Raw genomic sequence first — 19,572 nt, 5'->3', positions numbered from 1 at the left:
CCATAGGTGATGCTTTTCTTTCTAACTTTTGTTTCTCAGTTCTCTTTTTCCCCTTTGTAATCTCAATTCTAGAGAACAGTTATTCAGTACATTCATTACCAGTTTTATGGCATTTGTTATATAGCTTGTAAATTAAATAATCATATAGAGGGAGAGGCACCACCACCGTCACTATACATTCTTATGTACAGTGTCTGAAATATAAATATTTGTATCTTTTACTAAATTAAAAGTACCATTATCCAGTTTATTATTATGCGTTACAGCTGAAAAAATACCTAACTCTTTTAAACGTATATTTCTTGGCTGGCCAACTGCTCAGAATCATTAGTTCAGTTTTGTTCAAGCAAACATGAGGTACAATTCCTGTTCAAAAATATAACCAGTCACCAGAATTTGGAATGAGCAACAGATGTATATGTCCCTGCACCAGGGGTCAAAAGGGGTGATATAGTAAGATGGTGTAATAGGAAATGAACAGGCTTAAGGGTAATGGGGCCCAACCAGGCTTTCCCCATTGGTTGTGCCACTTGACTGAAATTATATATTCATTTATATATGAAACTGCCTTGTAGCCCTGTACAGAGAAGGTTCAGAACCCTGCAAAACCCTGATGCATAGGTTTCTTTTCAGCTTGGCCGTACCCACAATTACACACAGCTGTAAATGCTGGATGTCTCCCTCTCTGGTATTTCCTTTCAAAGCCCCTTCAGGATAAATAAACTCATTATCCTGACTTGCACTTTCCAGACACGCATACGCTCTGGTTGTACTATATCTCCCAGCAAGCCACAAGTAAGGTTTGCCTTTTGGCGCTCTTCTACCACAGAGAATTTTGGGAGGCTAAGGTTACCGGCAGCCAGTCAATGCTATGTATGAAGATTCTCCTGCAATCACATCAAGAGGAATGGCTAAAACTCCCTGAAATTCATGTCATATGAATAATTTTTGAATATACAAATTAGGATGCAAATTTACCAAACAAAAATAAAGGCCTGTCCCTTTAGCTAATGTAACAGCGCCACCTGCAGGTTGAAGAATGGCAGCTCAATATTCAACTGAATATTTTTTGTTATATGGCATGAAGGGTTCCCTACCCTCCCCCCATGAAGCAAAGGTTGTTGGTGGGAATCATGGAGACCCAAGAACCTGTCTGGCCGCACCACTGCTTTGCCAGCTTGCCCTGTCTGAAACCTATTACTGTTTGTGCAGTCAATAAGTAGTGGGTGCTGGCAAAGCATATTCAGTAGGAAGAGGAGTTCAATTTCTGCTCAACTTAATCTCCAAACTAAAATATAAGATGCTTTCTAGTTGCTAGGGTTGTCACATAGCATAGCAACCAAAGAACAGTTGAAACCCCACAGGGAGAGACATGTAACAGCTCAATTCCACACGTGACCCCCTAACTGTTGGAGATTCTGGCATGAAAATAGTTTCTTTATGAAACTCTCAGCTGTTGTTCCAGTAGATAGAGCCCAATGTCTCTGCTGTTGCTGGAATGGTGCCGACCATTAGTAATTAAAAACACGTGCTGGGTTGGGTCAGCTGCTTATCCTGAGCTGGTTTTTCCATCTCTGTCTTTTGCTTTGGAATTGCGTTTCACCCTATGGATTAACCTTTTCCTAATGTGAAAGGATAGTGTAAAGCAGATACAGTTACGCTGGTATCCCTAATTATTATGTATGCCAAGATTTAGTCACAAGCATGTTTTACATTGCCTTGGGTAAAGATAATCATATCTGTTGTATTATAAGGACTAGTGTACCCACTACTAAAATTTATAAGGACCATATAAATGCACAGGGCTGCAGGGTGAGTTATACAGGGAACTCTGAGTATCACTCATGTATTATAAGGGATAATGTACCCCTACTGTAAATTGTAGGGATATTAGAAGTCACTGAGGGGTTCTGTGACCATAGAAAGGCACAGGGCTGCAGGGTGAGTTATACAGGGAACTCTGAGTATCACTCATGTATTATAAGAGATAATGTACCCCCTACTGTAAATGATAAGGAAATTAGAAGTCACTGAAGGGTTCTGTGACCATATAAATGCACAAGGCTGCAGGCTGAGTTATACAGGGAACTCTGAGTATCACTCATGTATTATAAGGGATAATGTACCCCCTACTGTAAATGATAAGGAAATTAGAAGTCACTGAAGGATTCTGTGACCATATAAATGCACAAGGCTGCAGGCTGAGTTACAGGGCCACCATCAGAAACTCTGGGGCCTTGCCCAAGTTATTTATATGGAGCTCCCCCCCCCCTAAATGCACAGTACTAAAATTCTACTGGAAAGTTCATGTAGAAGACTTTGATATAATTGAGTAAACAGATCCTAATGTAAACAACTGTCATTACCCTATAATAAGCAGTCCATATAAATAGTTAAAATGAATAATTAATGGGCTTATAAGTCAGTCAGTTCATTCGAGGTCACTGGAGTTTGTCCCTGCAAAGCTTCTCTGCATTGCCTTTTGCTTTATATGCAAGTTACTTAAGTTTCTAGGCAAGTAATGTAGTTTTCCTATCCGTTTTTTGCAGAAGTTACGTAAATTGCGTTACTCAATTTGCGTAACTTTTGCAACGCGACTGGTCCCCCTTACAGAAGAAAATTTGATGGGGCCCAGTACAACTGTACCCCCTATCTCCCGATGATGGTCCTGCTGAGTTATACGATATCAATCATGTATAATAAGAGATATTATGTCCTCTACTGTAAATTTCAAGGATACTGGAATGAATTATAAGGTATAATGTTTCCCTACTTTTAACTATATGGATTTTAGAAGGGACTGAGGCACAAGGCTGCAGGCATATATTATGTATATAAGATACATTACAAGGATATAAGATGAATTATAAGGATAAGATAAGTCACTGAGATAAATCACTAGGATTCTGTCACTCATGTTTCTCGATTTATGTCTATAGGAAATGGAGAAAAAGTACATGTTGCCAGTGGACAACCTGAAGCTGAGGGACATTAAGGTGGTATTATAATGACCCCCTACTATAAATCATAAGGATACAAGAAATCAATAGGAAGTTCTGTCGCTATATAAATTCACAAGGCCACAGGCTAAGATATACATGGATTATGACGTATTATAAGGGATAATGTACCCCCACTGTAAATTATAAGGATATTAGTCCCTGAGGTGTTCTGAGACTTTATAATGGAACAAGGCTGAAGGCTAAATTATTCAGGTCAATGATCTCTGATTGTCACTGGTGTAATATAACGGTGTCTTATAATGGATAATGTTCCCCTTACTGTAAATTATAAGGATATGAGATGTCACTGAGACTTTTGTCTCATTTTTCTTAATGTATGTCTATAGGAGAAGGAGAAAAAGTACATGTTGCCACTGGACAACCTGAAGCTGAGGGACATTGAGAAAGGCTTCATGTCCAGCAAGCACATATTCGCACTATTCAACACTGAGCAAAGGTGGGTAGAGACCTAACCATCTTGTACAGCTGGGACCTTGCTGTTTGCCTGACTTTTACATATCCCATGATCCAAACTGCAGTCATACAACTGCTACAAAACAAAGTCACAAATCCCAGCAATAGTATAGCCACCTACATCACACTATAAAACTATTTCCTCTAGTACAATGATCCCCAAATAGTGGCTCATGAACAACATGTTGCTCACCACCCCATTTCATGTTACTCCCATTGGCCTCAAAGTCGGTGCCCATTTTTAAATTTCTGGCTCGGAGGCAAGTACTGAGAGCACAAAGACACAGTTTTTCTCCAAGCAGAGCCTCCTGCAAGATAGAAGTCCACAAGAGGCCAAATCACAAATACCAAATTGCAGCCCTTATTTAGTATCCCTAAAGAATTGTTTCCATACTTGTGTGGCTCTCTAACACTTTCTACATCTGAGTGTGGCTCACGAGTAAAAAAGGTTGGGGATCCCCGCTCTAGAAACAGCTCAGGACAAAATCGCCTTTCGCGCTAAAGCTAGGGGTCAACACCAATGCATTGAATATATCAGATGGCTTACTGCATTCTCCCATATCTGTATAGAAATGTTTACAAGGATTACCGTCAGCTGGAGTTGGCCTGTGAAACCCAGGAAGAGGTTGATAGCTGGAAGGCTTCTTTTCTGCGGGCTGGGGTCTACCCAGAGAGAGCTGGGGTGAGTACTTAAAGAAATGCATGGCTATAATAAAACTAGCAGTGCCCTCTACATTAGCATACCAAGATCTATGGATATCAGGCTGTCCCTTTTCATTAAGGGGAACTCTGGCTTCCGAACCAAAATTTGTTAAAGAGCCCCACACAACACAGAAACCTCTAATATACCTGTCACTGTAACCTGTTTCTTCAAAAAGTATGAATAAATACCATTTTTATATACTGAAATCCAGCTGCAAAACAGTTCTTCTCTTTCTGCATCATTCTTATTCTTAATAATACTGAGGCCAAAGGATTCATCCTTAACCACTAACAATGGTATTTTTCTATTTTGTCCCTTTTGTGTGTTTTTATTTGTATTCTGTTTGTGGCTCAATCTGACCTCAAAGGACAAAGATAAAGTAAGTTTTGCAAACAGCTGCCAGGGAGTGCCGAGTCTCCCCCTTTTGCTTCTGTAACCATCATATTTTCCTTTCACCTTCTGCTCGAGGGGAAGGCCCTTGTGGCAAACGCCAGAGTATTAAGAGGATTAATGTCTTCCCTAGCAGATTTCATCTTTTTTATTTTCAGTTTGGTCTTTCTCTGCATCTGGACTACGCATTTAATTTGGGGGTCTTTCCCCTTTTTTTTTATCATTGCTATGCAGTCCCTCTGAGCTTTCCATTAACATTCATTTTATTTTGCATGCCTGACATGAGACATTCAACTGTACCAGCAGGTGCAGAAATGTACCTTCTTCCTGCATGAGGTTCCTTTAAGGATTGTACTGTCTGTACATGAGCCAAACTGAGAGATTTAAAAGTGGAAACTATACCCTATGCACATCTATGCACATGGTTCATCTTCCAATTTTCTTTTGTACTGTAAGCCTTCATAAAAATCTTTTCCACAGACTTGTTGAACAAGGCAACTTCTATTTTGGGCATTAGAGGTGCTGTTGTGTATATATATATGAGCTGTTAATTGGCCTACATAGAACTCTCACTTTGGTATCAGAGACCTCCAAGGGAATTCTCAAACAAAACAACCTGACTACTTTATAAATAAGATATGATTGGCAATTTGGCACCTATATGTTAGTAAATTAAATCCTGTCATCACCCAAAATGCTAGCTCATTGGAAAAAAAAAAAAAGGACTGGTAAATTTGTGCCTACTGATCCTGTAGCTAATTCCATGGCACAAGAGGACGCATCCTGAAACTTGTCTCTTATTTCCCTCTGTGTTTCCTACATGGTTCTGCAGGCAAGTGAGTCAGAGGAGAACGGTTCCGACAGCTTCATGCATTCCATGGACCCTCAGCTGGAGAGGCAGGTGGAGACCATCCGCAATCTGGTGGATTCCTACATGGCCATTGTCAACAAGACGATCAGAGACCTGATGCCCAAAACCATCATGCATCTCATGATAATCAATGTATGTGATTCCTGTTCCATACTGCAGGTTAACTGGAGCATTTTGTGGTAACATAACAAATATCTTACAGATCTGGTGCAAAATTTGCAGCCTGTTGCACAGCCCCGTATGCTCACCCCTTGGTGCAGCTCAATGGTCTCCCACTGTAGCACTGCTACTATGCTGAGGGCCTCCCAACAGGCCCTGGTACAGTCACACCCACTGCACGCCTGGTATTTTTGCCACTGGAATTCTGTGTAAAGTAGACACTCACTCAATTAGAATAATGGGAACAGCATATACATAACACAGCAAAAATCTTCTTATGTCTTTTTAGAGGCCAGTGGATGCTGTCAATCTAGGAGCTTGAAAACATATAATATAAATAGGGAAAATGTATAAGGGGTTTGTGCAGACACATCGGCAAGGGGGGATGCCAGGGTAGGTAGGCAAACATGGTGCCATCTGGGGCCAGTGTGTATTTTATGGAAGGGGAGACCGCCTGGGTAAGAGAATAGCAATTAGAGGGATGGGACTGTCTTATAAATTGCCATACCTCTTGCCTTGTGACAATAGCCAGATTCATCAGACAGTCTTGCAATTGCATATCATCTTTTACATTTTCATCTGTGGCACACAGACCAAGGATTTCATTCATTCTGACCTCCTGGCCAACCTGTACTCCTGCGGTGATCAGAATACACTGATGGAGGAGTCAGCCGAGCAGGCTCAGCATCGGGACGAGATGTTAAAGATGTACCGTGCCCTGAAAGAGGCTCTGTGTATTATTGGCGACATCAGCACCACTACAATTAGCACCCCCATGCCACCACCAGTGGATGACTCTTGGCTACAGGTGCAGAATATGCCAACTGGGCGCAGGTAACTAGATCACCTTATTCAGAGACAAAAACCATAGTTATATCAGTTTAATCAGACTTAGAGGATGTGGGTCCCATGCTTTCAGGTCTCCAACATCAAGCCCTACCCCGCAGAGAAGAGCTCCTGCTGTGCCCCCCACCAGGCCTGGATCCAGAGGACCTGCTCCTGGTCCTCCTCCTCCAGGTTCCACTCTTGGAAGTGCTCCCCCTGTACCCTCGAGACCTGGAGCATCACCAGACCCATTTGGGCCTCCTCCCCAGATCCCATCAAGGCCTAACCGTGCACCTCCTGGTGTCCCAAGGTAAGTGTACCTAAAGTAGGAGCAATAATGTACCATACTTAACCTTTGTGCCTCAGAAAGTGAATCTCAACAAATGCGATTGCTAACTTAAGATGTAAATGTCATATCAGAAATGTACACATCTTTTAATTGTCAGAAATTAATAAGCTTCATTTGGGGACAAGTCATCTTGGCAACTGATAGTGGATTAAATAAACAAGAGGGCTCATTAAATACTAAAAGCAGACATAAGCATTCATGGCCTCCGAACTGCACCCATTATAACACCTCTTGTACTTGCACATTGACAGGAATTAAAACAAGGCTTCCTTAGTCCGCATTGCAATAATGTTTGAACATTGGAAAAATGGCATACTGTGGGGAAAAAAAGCATGGCCATTTGTGCTAGTTTTCTTTTACTTTGCAGACATTTGATAAATGAGCCCCTCTGAACTGGTTCTTAAATATGTTACTAGGGCCCTTTTTAGACTTTTATCTATATACTAATTTTCTTCAACTATATGGGATAGCAATGACTGTGAAAAGAAGTGTTTGTGTGAACCAGCTATTGTTCAAAGGAAAGCTTTCTATCATTGGGAAGAACAATACATAGAAGAAGAAGACTTAAAAATAGTGATTGTATTGTATGCAGAACAATTACATTTTTGGATTCATCTAAGCGGGTCATCATCTTATATGTACTGCTGCCTCCATTACCCAACTTATCCATTCTCTAAGCCCATTTCAGTCTCCATCAATGTTCAGATCATGGATCCTCTTAATTTTACTAATTCATTAATCACTTTCTCCATTCTATATATATTATCCTCCTTAACCTTAAGTAGCACACTGAGCCCTTTCTTTGACTGCCTAATGATTTTTCTTTAAGCAGAGCCCTCAGTAGTCACTATCCTATTCAGCAGTCTTTAGGTAGAACCTTCTCCTTTCACTGTGAAACCCTAATCTTCCTCATTAAGCAAAATCTTCAGTCCTCACCATGGCCTCCTAACTTTTCCTCCTTAGGTAGGTTATTTCTGTGTCATCATAATCTTTCCTCCTCTGATAGCACACCCTACCTGCTATGGCCTCCATATTACTAAAGCCTCTGCTTTAGACGGAACTTAAACCTTCAGCCTTCATTGTGACCTCCCATTTCTTTCTACTTAGATAGCACCTCAAACCTTGCTGTGACCTCCTGCTCAGGTAGCCCCCTTGGCACCTTTGGTTATCTTGTAATTTACCCCTCCTCATCCTCAGACAAAACTTTTATCAACTGCAATTACCACCTAACCCTTTCTTCTTTATTTCGAAAAACTGATGTTGTTGTCTCCTTATTTTTCCTCCTGTGACAGAAGCCTTGGTCCACACTGATCTTATTATCCTACATATTATAGAATGGTCAGCCTAGGTTGTAGTAATCCACATGGCCATTTCTAACTACAACCATACTTAGCTAGATAGCTAACACTAGATGGCTCTTAGTACAAGCTGATCCAGGGACTGGACCGATTGCCATCTTAAAATCAGGAAAGAATTTTTTTCCCTCTCTGCGGCAAATTAGAGAGGTTTCAAAAGGGTTTTTTTTTGCTTTTTTTCTGGATAAACTAGCAGTTAGGCAGATTATTTATAAGCATATAAGGTTGAACTTAATAAACGTTTTTTTTAACCGAACTAACCATGTTACTAGCTATGAGGGGACCCTACTAGTGGAACAGTGTAAAATAAATACAGTTACACTGTTAATGGTTAATGGGTAAGTTGTATACAGTGCCAGTGCTTTACTGCATTGTTTGTTTTGGGATAGTGTTATTTTATATGCTATACATATACACCAACAACCCTGTTTGGGCCACTTTAAGGTACCAGCTGACAATGGGCAAAATTTTAATGGTGGACCCTAATGCCCCAAGAAATTTGTGACGGGTAACACTCAAACGCATGAAATTCAATATAGTAAAGAAGGCAGTGAATAAATTGTCTGCTCTTACAGAAGTAGACATGATTTCCAGGTGCAGTGCCCTGGACCAATAGCCCTGGGAGCAGAAAAAGGACAAAATGGTGATGCCAAAGAAAAAAGTGGAACGAAATTGCAAACATATTTTAGAGCTCTTCCAGTTGATTATAATGAGGTGTTTGCCACCTCTGCAGGATGCTTCTGTCAAAAGTTATCCCAGATAAAATGTGTGCTAGTGCACCCCTATCCTGGTTGGCCCTAGACAAATGTCTCTTTTGCCCATTTATTACAACAGCCCTGCCTGTTTATACAGTAGCACTCAATGGTTTTTGGTTGCTTCAGACTTTACCAAAATAAAACACATTAATCAAAATCAAAACTATTGGCCAGTTGGTTGCCATTGGTAACAGCAAATCAACCCTTTTATGTTTTTACTGCCATTATTAATATAGAAGCATAAATCCTTGCAATCTTCCAGACCTTCTCTTGTATATAGAATGAGATCTCATTACAACCTCCCCCCATGCAAGTGTTATAGATGACATTATGGTAACATTGATGACATCATGGTAACATTGATGACATCATGGTAACATTGATGACATCATGGTAACATTGATGACATTATGGTGACCTTGCCTTTCCTCAGCAACTAAAGGACTTTATCATTCTGTTGTTCTGCATCAGGCAGTTAGCTACGCAGGGGTGATATATAAGGCATTTCTAGCTTTATTATTATTTCTAACTTTATTGGTAGTCCAGTTGTGTATGTTTATAAATACAGTCTTTCATAAGAGCATATATTCCCAACTAATTATTTTCCATCTGCTTCCAATGTATAGTTGATGTGCCCACATATACTGAGTTTATTTAAGTGGTTTGCACTGGTGTATGCGTGTTTCCAATTTTCCAGCACACATGTAAAGATTCGCTGAATGCAAAAAAAAGAATTGAATCACATCTGAACCAAACCCAGATACATTTTGTCAGGGATTGTAAAAAGACTAATATACATCAAAATACATTATTTACAGGGACAGACTGTGCTTTTTTATGTACCAAATGTATGCAGGAAAAGCCATCAATCACTGGAGGGTAAAGGTGGCAGCCACCTTTGCTATTTGAGAAAAAAATAAATAAAAAAAATATATATATATATATATAACAGTCCTTCTGGTATCTGCATTCTGATACCTAAAAAATCTCACGGGGCGGGGTGCTCAGTCAAATTAATTGTATACAAACTTTCAGACTGGCATACTCTTATTAAAACTTAATTCCTTTATTACAAGCACATCGTACAAAAATCTGACGTTTCGGTCCTTATTAGGACCCAAGTTGCAATGTGCTTATAATAAAGGAATTAAGTTTTAATGTGTGATATATATATATATATATATATATAAAATTAGATATAGATATGGTCCAATGTGTGAAACACTAAAAGAAAAAATTTGCCTATATTATAATGTGGTGAACACATTATAATGTGTCTGTTATCTGCATTTTTCTACCTTTAGTCCCTATGAATAAAATTGGTATCAGGTATCATTTTTACCAGCCAAGATAGTAAAATACCAGACAGGTCACAAAGCTAAAGTTTCAATGTGGCCACAAAGGAAGAATGACCAGTACCTACATGTGGGACCCAGTTCCTATTACTGAGCTTATTCTGCTTAACAGAACAGCTTATACAGGTTTGGCTCTCCATGTGTAATTGTGCATATTTTTGCACTTGCACCTATTCAGATCTGTCCTTAGCCAAATAATATGCACATTTGTATTTGTGTATTGCATTTATTTCTGTACATAACAGGGTTAGTTGTGTATGTATGTATGTGTTCAGCCCCATAAATACATACCTGTATGTGTCCTGTACGTATGTCCCGGGCACACATGGGTTGTTTTTTGCAAACAGTCAATGGCTAAGGATTCTGGGGTCTGCATTTTAAGCTAAAAACAGGCAGATATTCCTGCTGGTGCTGAGTATTCTGGGATTACTGAAGCAGCTGGAAAGAGACATCCAGTTTTTCTCCACCTGTGGATAAAGATTGCAGGAGATGCAGTTTAGCTGGAGTGCTATAGGCTATAAAACCCTGCTCTTACAGATCAGTTACTTGACATGTTACATGTTTCTGGCATGGGGTGTACATGTGTAATGCTCTTGGAATGACTATAGCAGTACAGATAAACTTATATTGCTAGGCATATATACATAAATATGTGTGTGTAGAGGTGAAGCTTTGGTGGGGTCGGCCATTGATTGCTGTGTGTGCATGCATGCCCCCCACGTATTTGTGGCTTTGGCTGCCCTCAGCCTCTGACTTCATGTTATCTTTCAGAATAACTATCAGTGACCCTTGAGGAGCAATCGTTACGGTATGTGTCACACATCTTCAGTCATGTGACCTGTGTGCTTCCTGTCCCCTGTCGTGATCTTCACGTGTGTGACGCATATGTTCCTACCCATTTACTGTTTTACGCCCTGTTGCCAGGCAGAATTTAGGCATTGTTTGCATACACTGACAGATCCATATCATTGGTATTTAAAGAGGACCTGTCACCCAGACATTAAAAGCTGTATAATAATTAACACATCCAAACCCATTATAAAGGCAATTAAAAATCCCAGCTGTCAATCATATACTGCCGACAATAACTTTAGCTTTCCGTTCAGCACTACCTATATCTCACTGCATATCTCACTTTTCCCCTCCCTCCTCATCATCTAATTGTGTAGCCAGTGTATGGACATGGGCATCAGGCCCCCCATTCTGGCACATAAACAAGATTTTGGCATGATACAAAGCTTGCCTTCATAAAAGTGTCCACAAAATGGTGCCTGCCTGCTTGCTTTGATTGAGTAATTCCAAGACGGAAGGAAACAAGATTTATATTTTTTATATAGAGTAAGTAAAGTTTATTTTGCTCAACTAACAATATAGAAAATAATTTAGAGTTATTTCTTTGGGTGACAGGTCCCCTTTAACACTTCTTGTATTTACAAAAATATAACGACTCAACCCAAATACATGTACTAGATGACAGATGGATACAGAATTGGTTCCAGGCAAATTCGTATATAGGCGGTTCAGCAAACCAGGCTTTGGAAAATGTTGGCTTTATCCAGATCAAAGGGGCAAAGAATTAGAAAGCTCCTTACAGTTGCACTCCACAGTCCTTAGTTGCCCCCAAGCACACCCATTGTATTGTATTGTGCCTCATAGCTCCCCCACTAGTGTCTGAGTCTAATAGTGCATTGTAGAAAAGTGAGGGACAATTTTCGATGGGAGGACCATTAAGCCAAGGGGTGGAACATATCTTGGATCCTACTATATCCTACGTATTCTACTTGTGAGTATGTTGCAGTTCTTGTTGTAGATTTAGTTCTCCTTTTTGGTGAAACCTATCCTAGCTACGCCTTTTTCCATCCCTACTTTACATACTTCAGACTCCCATCCTTAAATCAAACCAACATCCTTCTCTCCCTGTTTCCCTTTTCTCTGTATTAATATTTTGTGTTTTTTTGGGAAATATCAATGGTGCCTGGCAACTCGGTCACACAGTGCCCATTCAACTTTATAGATCTCCCAAGACCATTTCACACACAGCTCCACTTAGTATTCCAGTGCTTGCCTCAGTTCAACTCTTCCCTTCCTTGCTCCCACTCACTACAGTGCACTCACTCAAGTAGTAAATTGCATGCCCTTGTGTTGGTGTTGACTGTATTGTTATGCCCATGGCTCAGTGCTTAGCTTGCTTGGTTATCCTCCTAGTCCTGACAGTTACAAGACGAAAGTTCAGTAGTGGCGTTTATTAGGGTTTCATAATCCTGACAATAGACAAGACCAGAGGCCTCAATTGTGGCTAATAGCCTTCAAAACCCTGACAAGAAAGACAGAGCTCATAGGTGGAAACAGACAGAGGCTATATAATGCTAACATAGCCTCAATAGTAAAATATTTGCAGTCTTCAAAAATGGGGTAGTTAGATGCCCCCAATATAATAGTGCCAATGCATAAGAAAATATACATTCTTGTATAAAGAGTGAAAGAGAAATACCATCATTAGCACACAGACCCCCCCCCCCCCCCCCAAATAAAAAATGTTCAGTATATGGTGAAGCTACCATGTACAGGGCAGCCAGTTGGTTCCTTTCTATTATGTTAATGGCTCTGGTTGATCCCAACATTTAGACAACACAGTAGAAAGTGTTTATATCTAAAGTCTGACATACATGTCAGTAAGAGCTTTGTGGTAACATTGAATGAATAGTAGAGTCATTTGATTGTGTGAGTGGTCCACAATTGCTCTCTAAAGTGCAATTGTAAGCTGATTGCCTGAAAAATAAACTGATTGACTCATGACCATCCAACCAGTAACAAGATGGGGCTGCACAAAAGGATAAAGACAATTTGCCCAATTGGCTTGCAGACTCATTGGCTGAATAGCCAAAGAAATGGTCCATGTGTGTGGCTACTTCAACATGCCTCTCAGTCCTGCCACAGTGATGTGAATGCATGGGAGGGATTATTTATTTTTAACATACAACCCAATCATTACACAGAAATAACACGGAAGGCAAGGCACACTTATTGCTAACAAATGAGAATATAAGAAGATTCAGTTGTTTATAACAAACCTTTTGAAATATCTGAATAATCTACTTATTTTCTGATGGCCTTGTAGAGTTTATGGCAACCCAGGCAGGTCCAGCATCCAGCTATATGATTTGGTGCTGCAAGGCTCAGTGGAGTCTCATCCGACAAAAGCAATCTGATCATAACAGAAAGTAATGACATACAGATAGCAGGTATTATAACTAAGCTAATGTTTTATGGGGCACGCCATCCTTTCTTGCCATATACAAGAGATTTTGGCCCAAGGAACAGCTATAACCACCCCCAGCTTTGATGACACTACATGGCTCCTTTATCCTTTTTATTTTTCCACTTTCTCAGAACCCAGTTACAATAGATTATTTAGCCAAGGGTTATAGAAAACCATTTGCATATGTTTAACAACAATGTCTCCATCAAGAGGTTAGAGGTGTCTCACGACCTGACTGGGGAATTTGGGCTGACTGCTTCACGGTGTGAACAATGCTAATCACGCTCTGTGTTCTTTTGTCTGTTTTATTTTTTTCTTCCATCCAGCAGGAAGGCTCCCGCATCACCTACACGACCCACCATTATCCGATCTGCCGATCCGTCCCTCTTAGATTATTAATTGGAGGCCTGGCCGCTGAATACAACTCCCTCACTCCCTTTCTGCTCACTCATTACACCTCTCCCAGGCATGGTGCAATCTCTCTTCCTCTTTCCTCTCTTTCACTGTGTTGTAAACACTGGCTCAGTGTCGCACCAATGTATTGTACTGTACAGAAGTGTAGTGTTGTTCCTTCCGCCATATTGTGATGTTAACCCGCCAGCAATTGCTGGTTGATGGTTTTATTTTCTGTTCTCCTCACAATGCCTTTATGCATTATCATTTCACTGGCTTACAAAATTGGTTTACCTCATTGCCTCCATCGCTACAACAGCAGGATTTTGTTATTTAAAGGACACCCGTCAAAAATAATAGAATTCATAGGCATATTCATTAAGGAAGAGACAGGACCTTGACCTGCATTTCCTTTAACATATCCTAAACTGTGCTGCTTCTTAATGTGACTGATGTACCTGCTGCTTACTGTGGTCCTATAGCTCTTGTTTTCTGCCTTCTTCTTCATGGCTCTGTCTGGGGCAAATTACATTCCTGCACTCCATATATTAAGAACAGACTGTTGTGCCAGAACCTAAAAGAAATAAGAGTGAGAAATTCTCAGGCAAGCTGCAAGAGGACCAGGACTGGATGAATATATCACTTAAAATAAAAAAAATACCAGTGTTTGCAGTTTAGATATTGGATGTCATCTATGTAACCAGAATCTGAAAGTAAAACGGAATGTTTAAAACAATGGATTTTAAACAGTGGGTTTAGAATTGTGTGGGTGGACACTCCAAATGTATTTTAAAAGCCGAAATGGAAAATATGAATGATTCTGCGTATCTGCATCTAGGTTGGTAATAAAAAAAAATCTTGAATATAGTGTATTTGATCGTTTCTTGCCTAACAGTATATGACCTCACAGGCTGAAAAACAGTAGCAGGTTCAGTCCAGACCTTATTTCGCCATCCCAAATGGTTTTTCCGTTTTATGCCTAAAGAGATGTATAGATATATATTTTTAGACAGTAATAGGATTTCTTTGTTATGCAAACAATATGTTTATAGGCCAAACTGACCAGGTTTGCATTTGCATTATATACCTGCCCCTATTACATTTTTATTCCGTAATAGAAGATGGTATTTGCCTACTTCACTGCTAAGTGGGGAGGGCAGATAATGCTAAAAAGTTCATTGTAATCCCCCCTTTCAGGGTTGGAATTTACAAAAGCTTCTGTTCAAAGTGTATAGCCACAGGATACACAGTGCTGGAAATATTAAGGTTTATACAGTCCAGAGTTGCATACATGTCTCTAGTCAATGCAAGAAGCAATACACACTCAAGATCCGATTAGAGTGATCCTTGTGGATAACACTGGGGCACACAAATACTGGTATTACCTCTTTTGCTTTGGAATCTGTACCTTAATTGATTTTTGTTGTCCTTTACAAACTTGATCGCCTCTTTTCCTTCCTTCCTTCTTTTTCTTATCTTTTCCCATCTTTGATTCCCACCAGGGTTAGTCCTTCAAGGCCAGAATCTCCTAAGACTCAGTATGACCTGTAACCCTCCTCTGGCTCAGACTGTTGCCTGCTTTCTACCTGTTCTGTCTTGGACTGTGTGACATTCACCACACTATTTGTTCTGTTGTACAATAGTTGTGCTACACGCATATGAAATGTGATTATTGGTATGAATTAAACAAGTCATCCTCAGTTGCATTAAGGAACCTTATCATGTCTATGGTAGTATGATATCCTTATATAAATATACTATAAATAATTCTATATATATATATATGAGAACTTAAATATACATTTCATGATACGTAAGCTGATGTGCTTCCATGTCGATTTGAGTCTTTAGTAGATCATAAGTCTGGGGAAATGACTAATGTTGCTCAGTTAGCAGCTGGTTCTGTATCTCTGCATGTAAAGAAGCCTCAGTTTTTGGAAAAGATGTTCTCGGTGCTGGTGTTTAGCTGTTATAAATGTCAGAGCGTTGAATAAAATATGTTTCTTTAAAAAAAATTTTTTAACAATGATGTGACCCTTCTTTCATGACTGACTTTAGTTAAATAATACAATACACCCACATTAAAACCATTGATTTTAATGTAATACATACACCTTAACAGTGCTTTGTTACTTTCTGTCTTGTTAAAGGTTTAGGTTCCTTCTATTTAGGTATTTCAAATGCAGTGGTTCTGTTAGGTGCCCCCCCAAGTCTAGCTCTTGACGATCACATAAAAGCTAATTAATCCTGTTTTAAGAGATATATGGAGTGGCTCTTAGTGTATATTGACTGCATTAAAGCAGTAGGAAGTTTTTTGTCAGAAAGGAAGTCTTTAGAGACATATGTACCAGGGAATACACTCCTCCCCACATATGCATGCAAAAATTGGGCAAACAGGATTTAAAACATTTTATACATACAACATGTTATCTATATAGGATTAACTCTCATATTGCTTGTTCCCTATATCTATAGTGGGGAGAAAGGGGGTGGAATGATACAACAACCTTTTTATATCTGTAACCATGTTATAGTATCAGCTGAAGGTGGCCCTGAATAAGTTCTCTAAGTGGTGGGACACAAAGGGCACAAAGTGAAGTTTATAATCTATGGTCCCTCTCACCTACACTACAATTGATTTTTATCAGGACCCAATTAACCTTCCTTTATGTTTTTGGATTGTAGGAGGACTCCCATGTAGACAAGGGGAGAACATACGTGAGGGAAACCTGGAATTACTACCAACTTGAACATCACAATACTCACCTTGCCACATTGTCGACACATACACAGAGTCCAGTCTACCATCTCTTTCTGGATTTTGCACTTCCTAGTGTCCCTCAAACGTCCCACATTACATAAACCCACCTATAACAACCACGTGCTTTTACCAAAATACAGACCTTAAAAGCAGAAAACAACTAGTAGGCTAGTGGGATGCATAAACTTTTTTTGGTGTATCATTTCTCAATTATGCTGGATGATAATGGGACAGATGGGTGGCAGTCCAAAGTCCAACTATCATTCAAGCCACCCAGTTTGGTGAAAGGGCAAGGCGAGTAAACATCAATGCAGATATCAAGCAGACATCCCATAAAATCTTTTCCCTTTTCTACCTACCTTAATAGGACTGTGATGTCACAGGTATATTATTATGCTTTATATATATATATATATATATATATATATATATTTCAGTCCTTGTAGTGTCTGCACTCCAAAGCTTAATACTTTGCAGGGTGCACAGCCAAAATTCAAGTATTTAGCAATAAATATTCCGTGGCCGGCACACCCTTAAAATTTGTCAAAAGTTTATTCAAGACACATTGTTAAAAAGAATCCTTTTAACAATATGTCTTGAATAAACTTTTGACAAATTTTAAGGGTGTGCCGGCCACGGAATATTTATTGCTATATATATATATATATATATATATATATTTAAAATAAAGGATAATAATATGCTTTACAGAGATTATACACATTCATATAATATCCTGACCCAGTGGATTTTACAATTGTAGTTCCCTATAACACTGGAACACACTAGGGTCAATTTCATCGGAGCCTATTAATCTGCCTGTATGTTCCTAGAGGAGCATACCTAGGGAGAACATGAACACTCCTTGCAAATGGTTCCCTGGCTTGAATCGAAGACTAGGATCCCAGCTCTGTACAGAAGCAAAGACTACCACTCCATCACTGTGCTACCCATATACATTGTATACACATTGTGGGAAGCTCTCATTACCTCAGGAGCCACCTGCTATTTAGCAGGGCAAGCTAAATGTTAAGATGAACTTATGGTCCTGCTTGCTTTATCACTGGCTGCACAAATAAACACACAAAGAAAAATAGATACCATAAAAAATAAATGAAAATCAGAAAAACTGAAATTCAAAATGTTATGTTATAAATGTACAAAAAAATCTGCATTCTATTTTACAAGTTAATAGATTTCCTATGCATTTTAAAGGTTGTTTGTGGTTTTTGTGTATATATAATAAACAAACGCCCACAAGGATGGACATATATTTTACAATGACAGCAGGCTAGTTTTAGCACATTAATAGCTATATCCATGATTACTGGTTTGGATACATCTCTAAGAGCAGTAGCCTATTTAGTTGCAATATTAGGCCCATGGCACTAGCACAGGGGTAGGGAACCTATGGCTCAGGAGCCAGATGTGGCTCTTTTGATGGCTGCATCTGGCTCGCTGCTAAATTTTTAACAAAAAAAAATAATGGGGGGCGTGGCCTGCGCTCGGCGGATAGAAGAAGTGTTCTAAGCTTTAGAACATGTCTTCTATTCGCAGAGCGCAGGCCACGTCCTCCTCCGCATTGCATCCGGCATCCTTGGGACACACCCTACCTTGCCACTGCGCTCGGCGGATAGAAGACGTGTTATAAGCCTTAGAACACGTCTTCTATTCGCCGAGCGCAGGCCACGCCCTCCTCTGCATCGCATCCGGCATCCTTGGCACCCACCCTACCTTGCCCCGCAGCATCCGCGGCCAGACATATTGTATGGCTCTCATGGAATTACATTTTAAAATATGTGGTGTTTATGGCTCTCTCAGCCAAAAAGGTTCCCGACCCCTGCACTAGCAGATAGGTGTTCATTCAGGGAATTTCTGTTGTATTTCTCTCTGTCATTGATTTTGTTGGTGATTCCAGGAAGGAAATCAACCAATAGCAGCAGACTGTCGGAATGGTATGGTGCAGCTGTCAAAACAAAATAAAGTATTAGCATGTTCTAACATATAGAAATGCAAAATGGATAATGAAATTCTCTTTAGTGATAACTTGCAGTGCTGCTACAGGGTATCCTGAATGTACAGTAGGTAAAGTCAATAGATAAACTATACAGTATTAAATGGCCATCTTTTTTCAATTCAATTATTTTCACCCCAATATGCAGGAAATATTGACCATTTTCATTTGCTTCCAATTTTTTTTTAACAGTTTTTCTGTGTGAAAAATTAATTCTCTGCTTTTTACTCCCTACTTACATGCCCAATTGGCCACATAAAGATTTTTTCTGCTACCAGTGCCTGCCCCATACTCAGCAATGATCATATACGATGCCTGATAACATCTATTGGATCTAAAAACCTGCTACATGTTTAGATTTATTAATTTATTATAAGAAGGGGTACCCCCCCCCCCGAGGGACTAGGAACCTAAAAGAAGGACGTATTCATTATTATGGTGTTTTAAAACTTCCTTTAAAACAGAGCTGAGCCAAGACATTTTCGGTATGTCCTCACAGTACAGGTATGGGATCCCTTATCCGCAAACCCGTTATCCAGAAATTTTCGAATTACGGGAAGGCTGTCTCCCATAGACTCCATTAAAAGCAAATAATTCTAATTTTTAAAAATTAGTTCCTTTTTCTCTTTAATTATAAAACAGAACCTTGTACCTGATCCCAACTAAGATGTAATTAATCCTAATTGCAGGCAAAACAATCCTTTTGGGTTTATTCAATATTTTAATTATTTTTAGCAGAGTTTTTATTTTTAGCAATTTATGGAGATCCAAATTATGGAAAGATCCCTTATCCAGAATACCCCGGGTCCCAAGCATTCTGGATAACAGACCCAGGGCCGGAACTAGGGGTAGGCGGAAGAGGCAGCTGCCTAGGGTGCTCTCCTGCCTACCCCTAGTCCTCCTCTTT

The 19,572-nt window shown here is 39.7% G+C and overlaps 1 protein-coding gene across 22 annotated transcripts in view; it reads left to right on the top strand.

Annotated features, from left to right (window-relative positions):
* Positions 1-17,043, top strand: part of dnm1 (dynamin 1) — a 58,353-nt gene extending 41,310 nt beyond the window's left edge. For 4 of the 22 annotated variants that reach the window (XM_031890332.1, XM_031890328.1, XM_031890330.1 and 1 more), the window contains 7 exons: positions 3,350-3,459; positions 4,047-4,158; positions 4,547-4,558; positions 5,402-5,572; positions 6,192-6,433; positions 6,519-6,734; positions 13,824-15,905. In XM_031890332.1, the coding sequence (XP_031746192.1) occupies positions 3,350-3,459; positions 4,047-4,158; positions 4,547-4,558; positions 5,402-5,572; positions 6,192-6,433; positions 6,519-6,734; positions 13,824-13,896 (936 nt within the window). In that variant the 3' untranslated portion in view covers positions 13,897-15,905. Of the gene's footprint in view, positions 1-2,939; positions 2,997-3,349; positions 3,460-4,046; positions 4,159-4,546; positions 4,559-5,401; positions 5,573-6,191; positions 6,434-6,518; positions 6,739-11,009; positions 11,047-13,823; positions 15,909-16,575 lie in introns of those variants that run through there. The other 18 variants (XM_031890317.1, XM_031890319.1, XM_031890316.1 and 15 more) reach the window with 13 other exon arrangements.
* The last annotated feature ends 2,529 nt before the right edge of the window (positions 17,044-19,572 follow it).

Source organism: Xenopus tropicalis, chromosome 8 (assembly GCF_000004195.4).
Source record: "Xenopus tropicalis strain Nigerian chromosome 8, UCB_Xtro_10.0, whole genome shotgun sequence".
In the NCBI taxonomy this organism is placed as follows: Eukaryota; Metazoa; Chordata; class Amphibia; order Anura; family Pipidae; genus Xenopus; species Xenopus tropicalis.
This window is presented reverse-complemented; position numbering and strand designations above follow the sequence as displayed.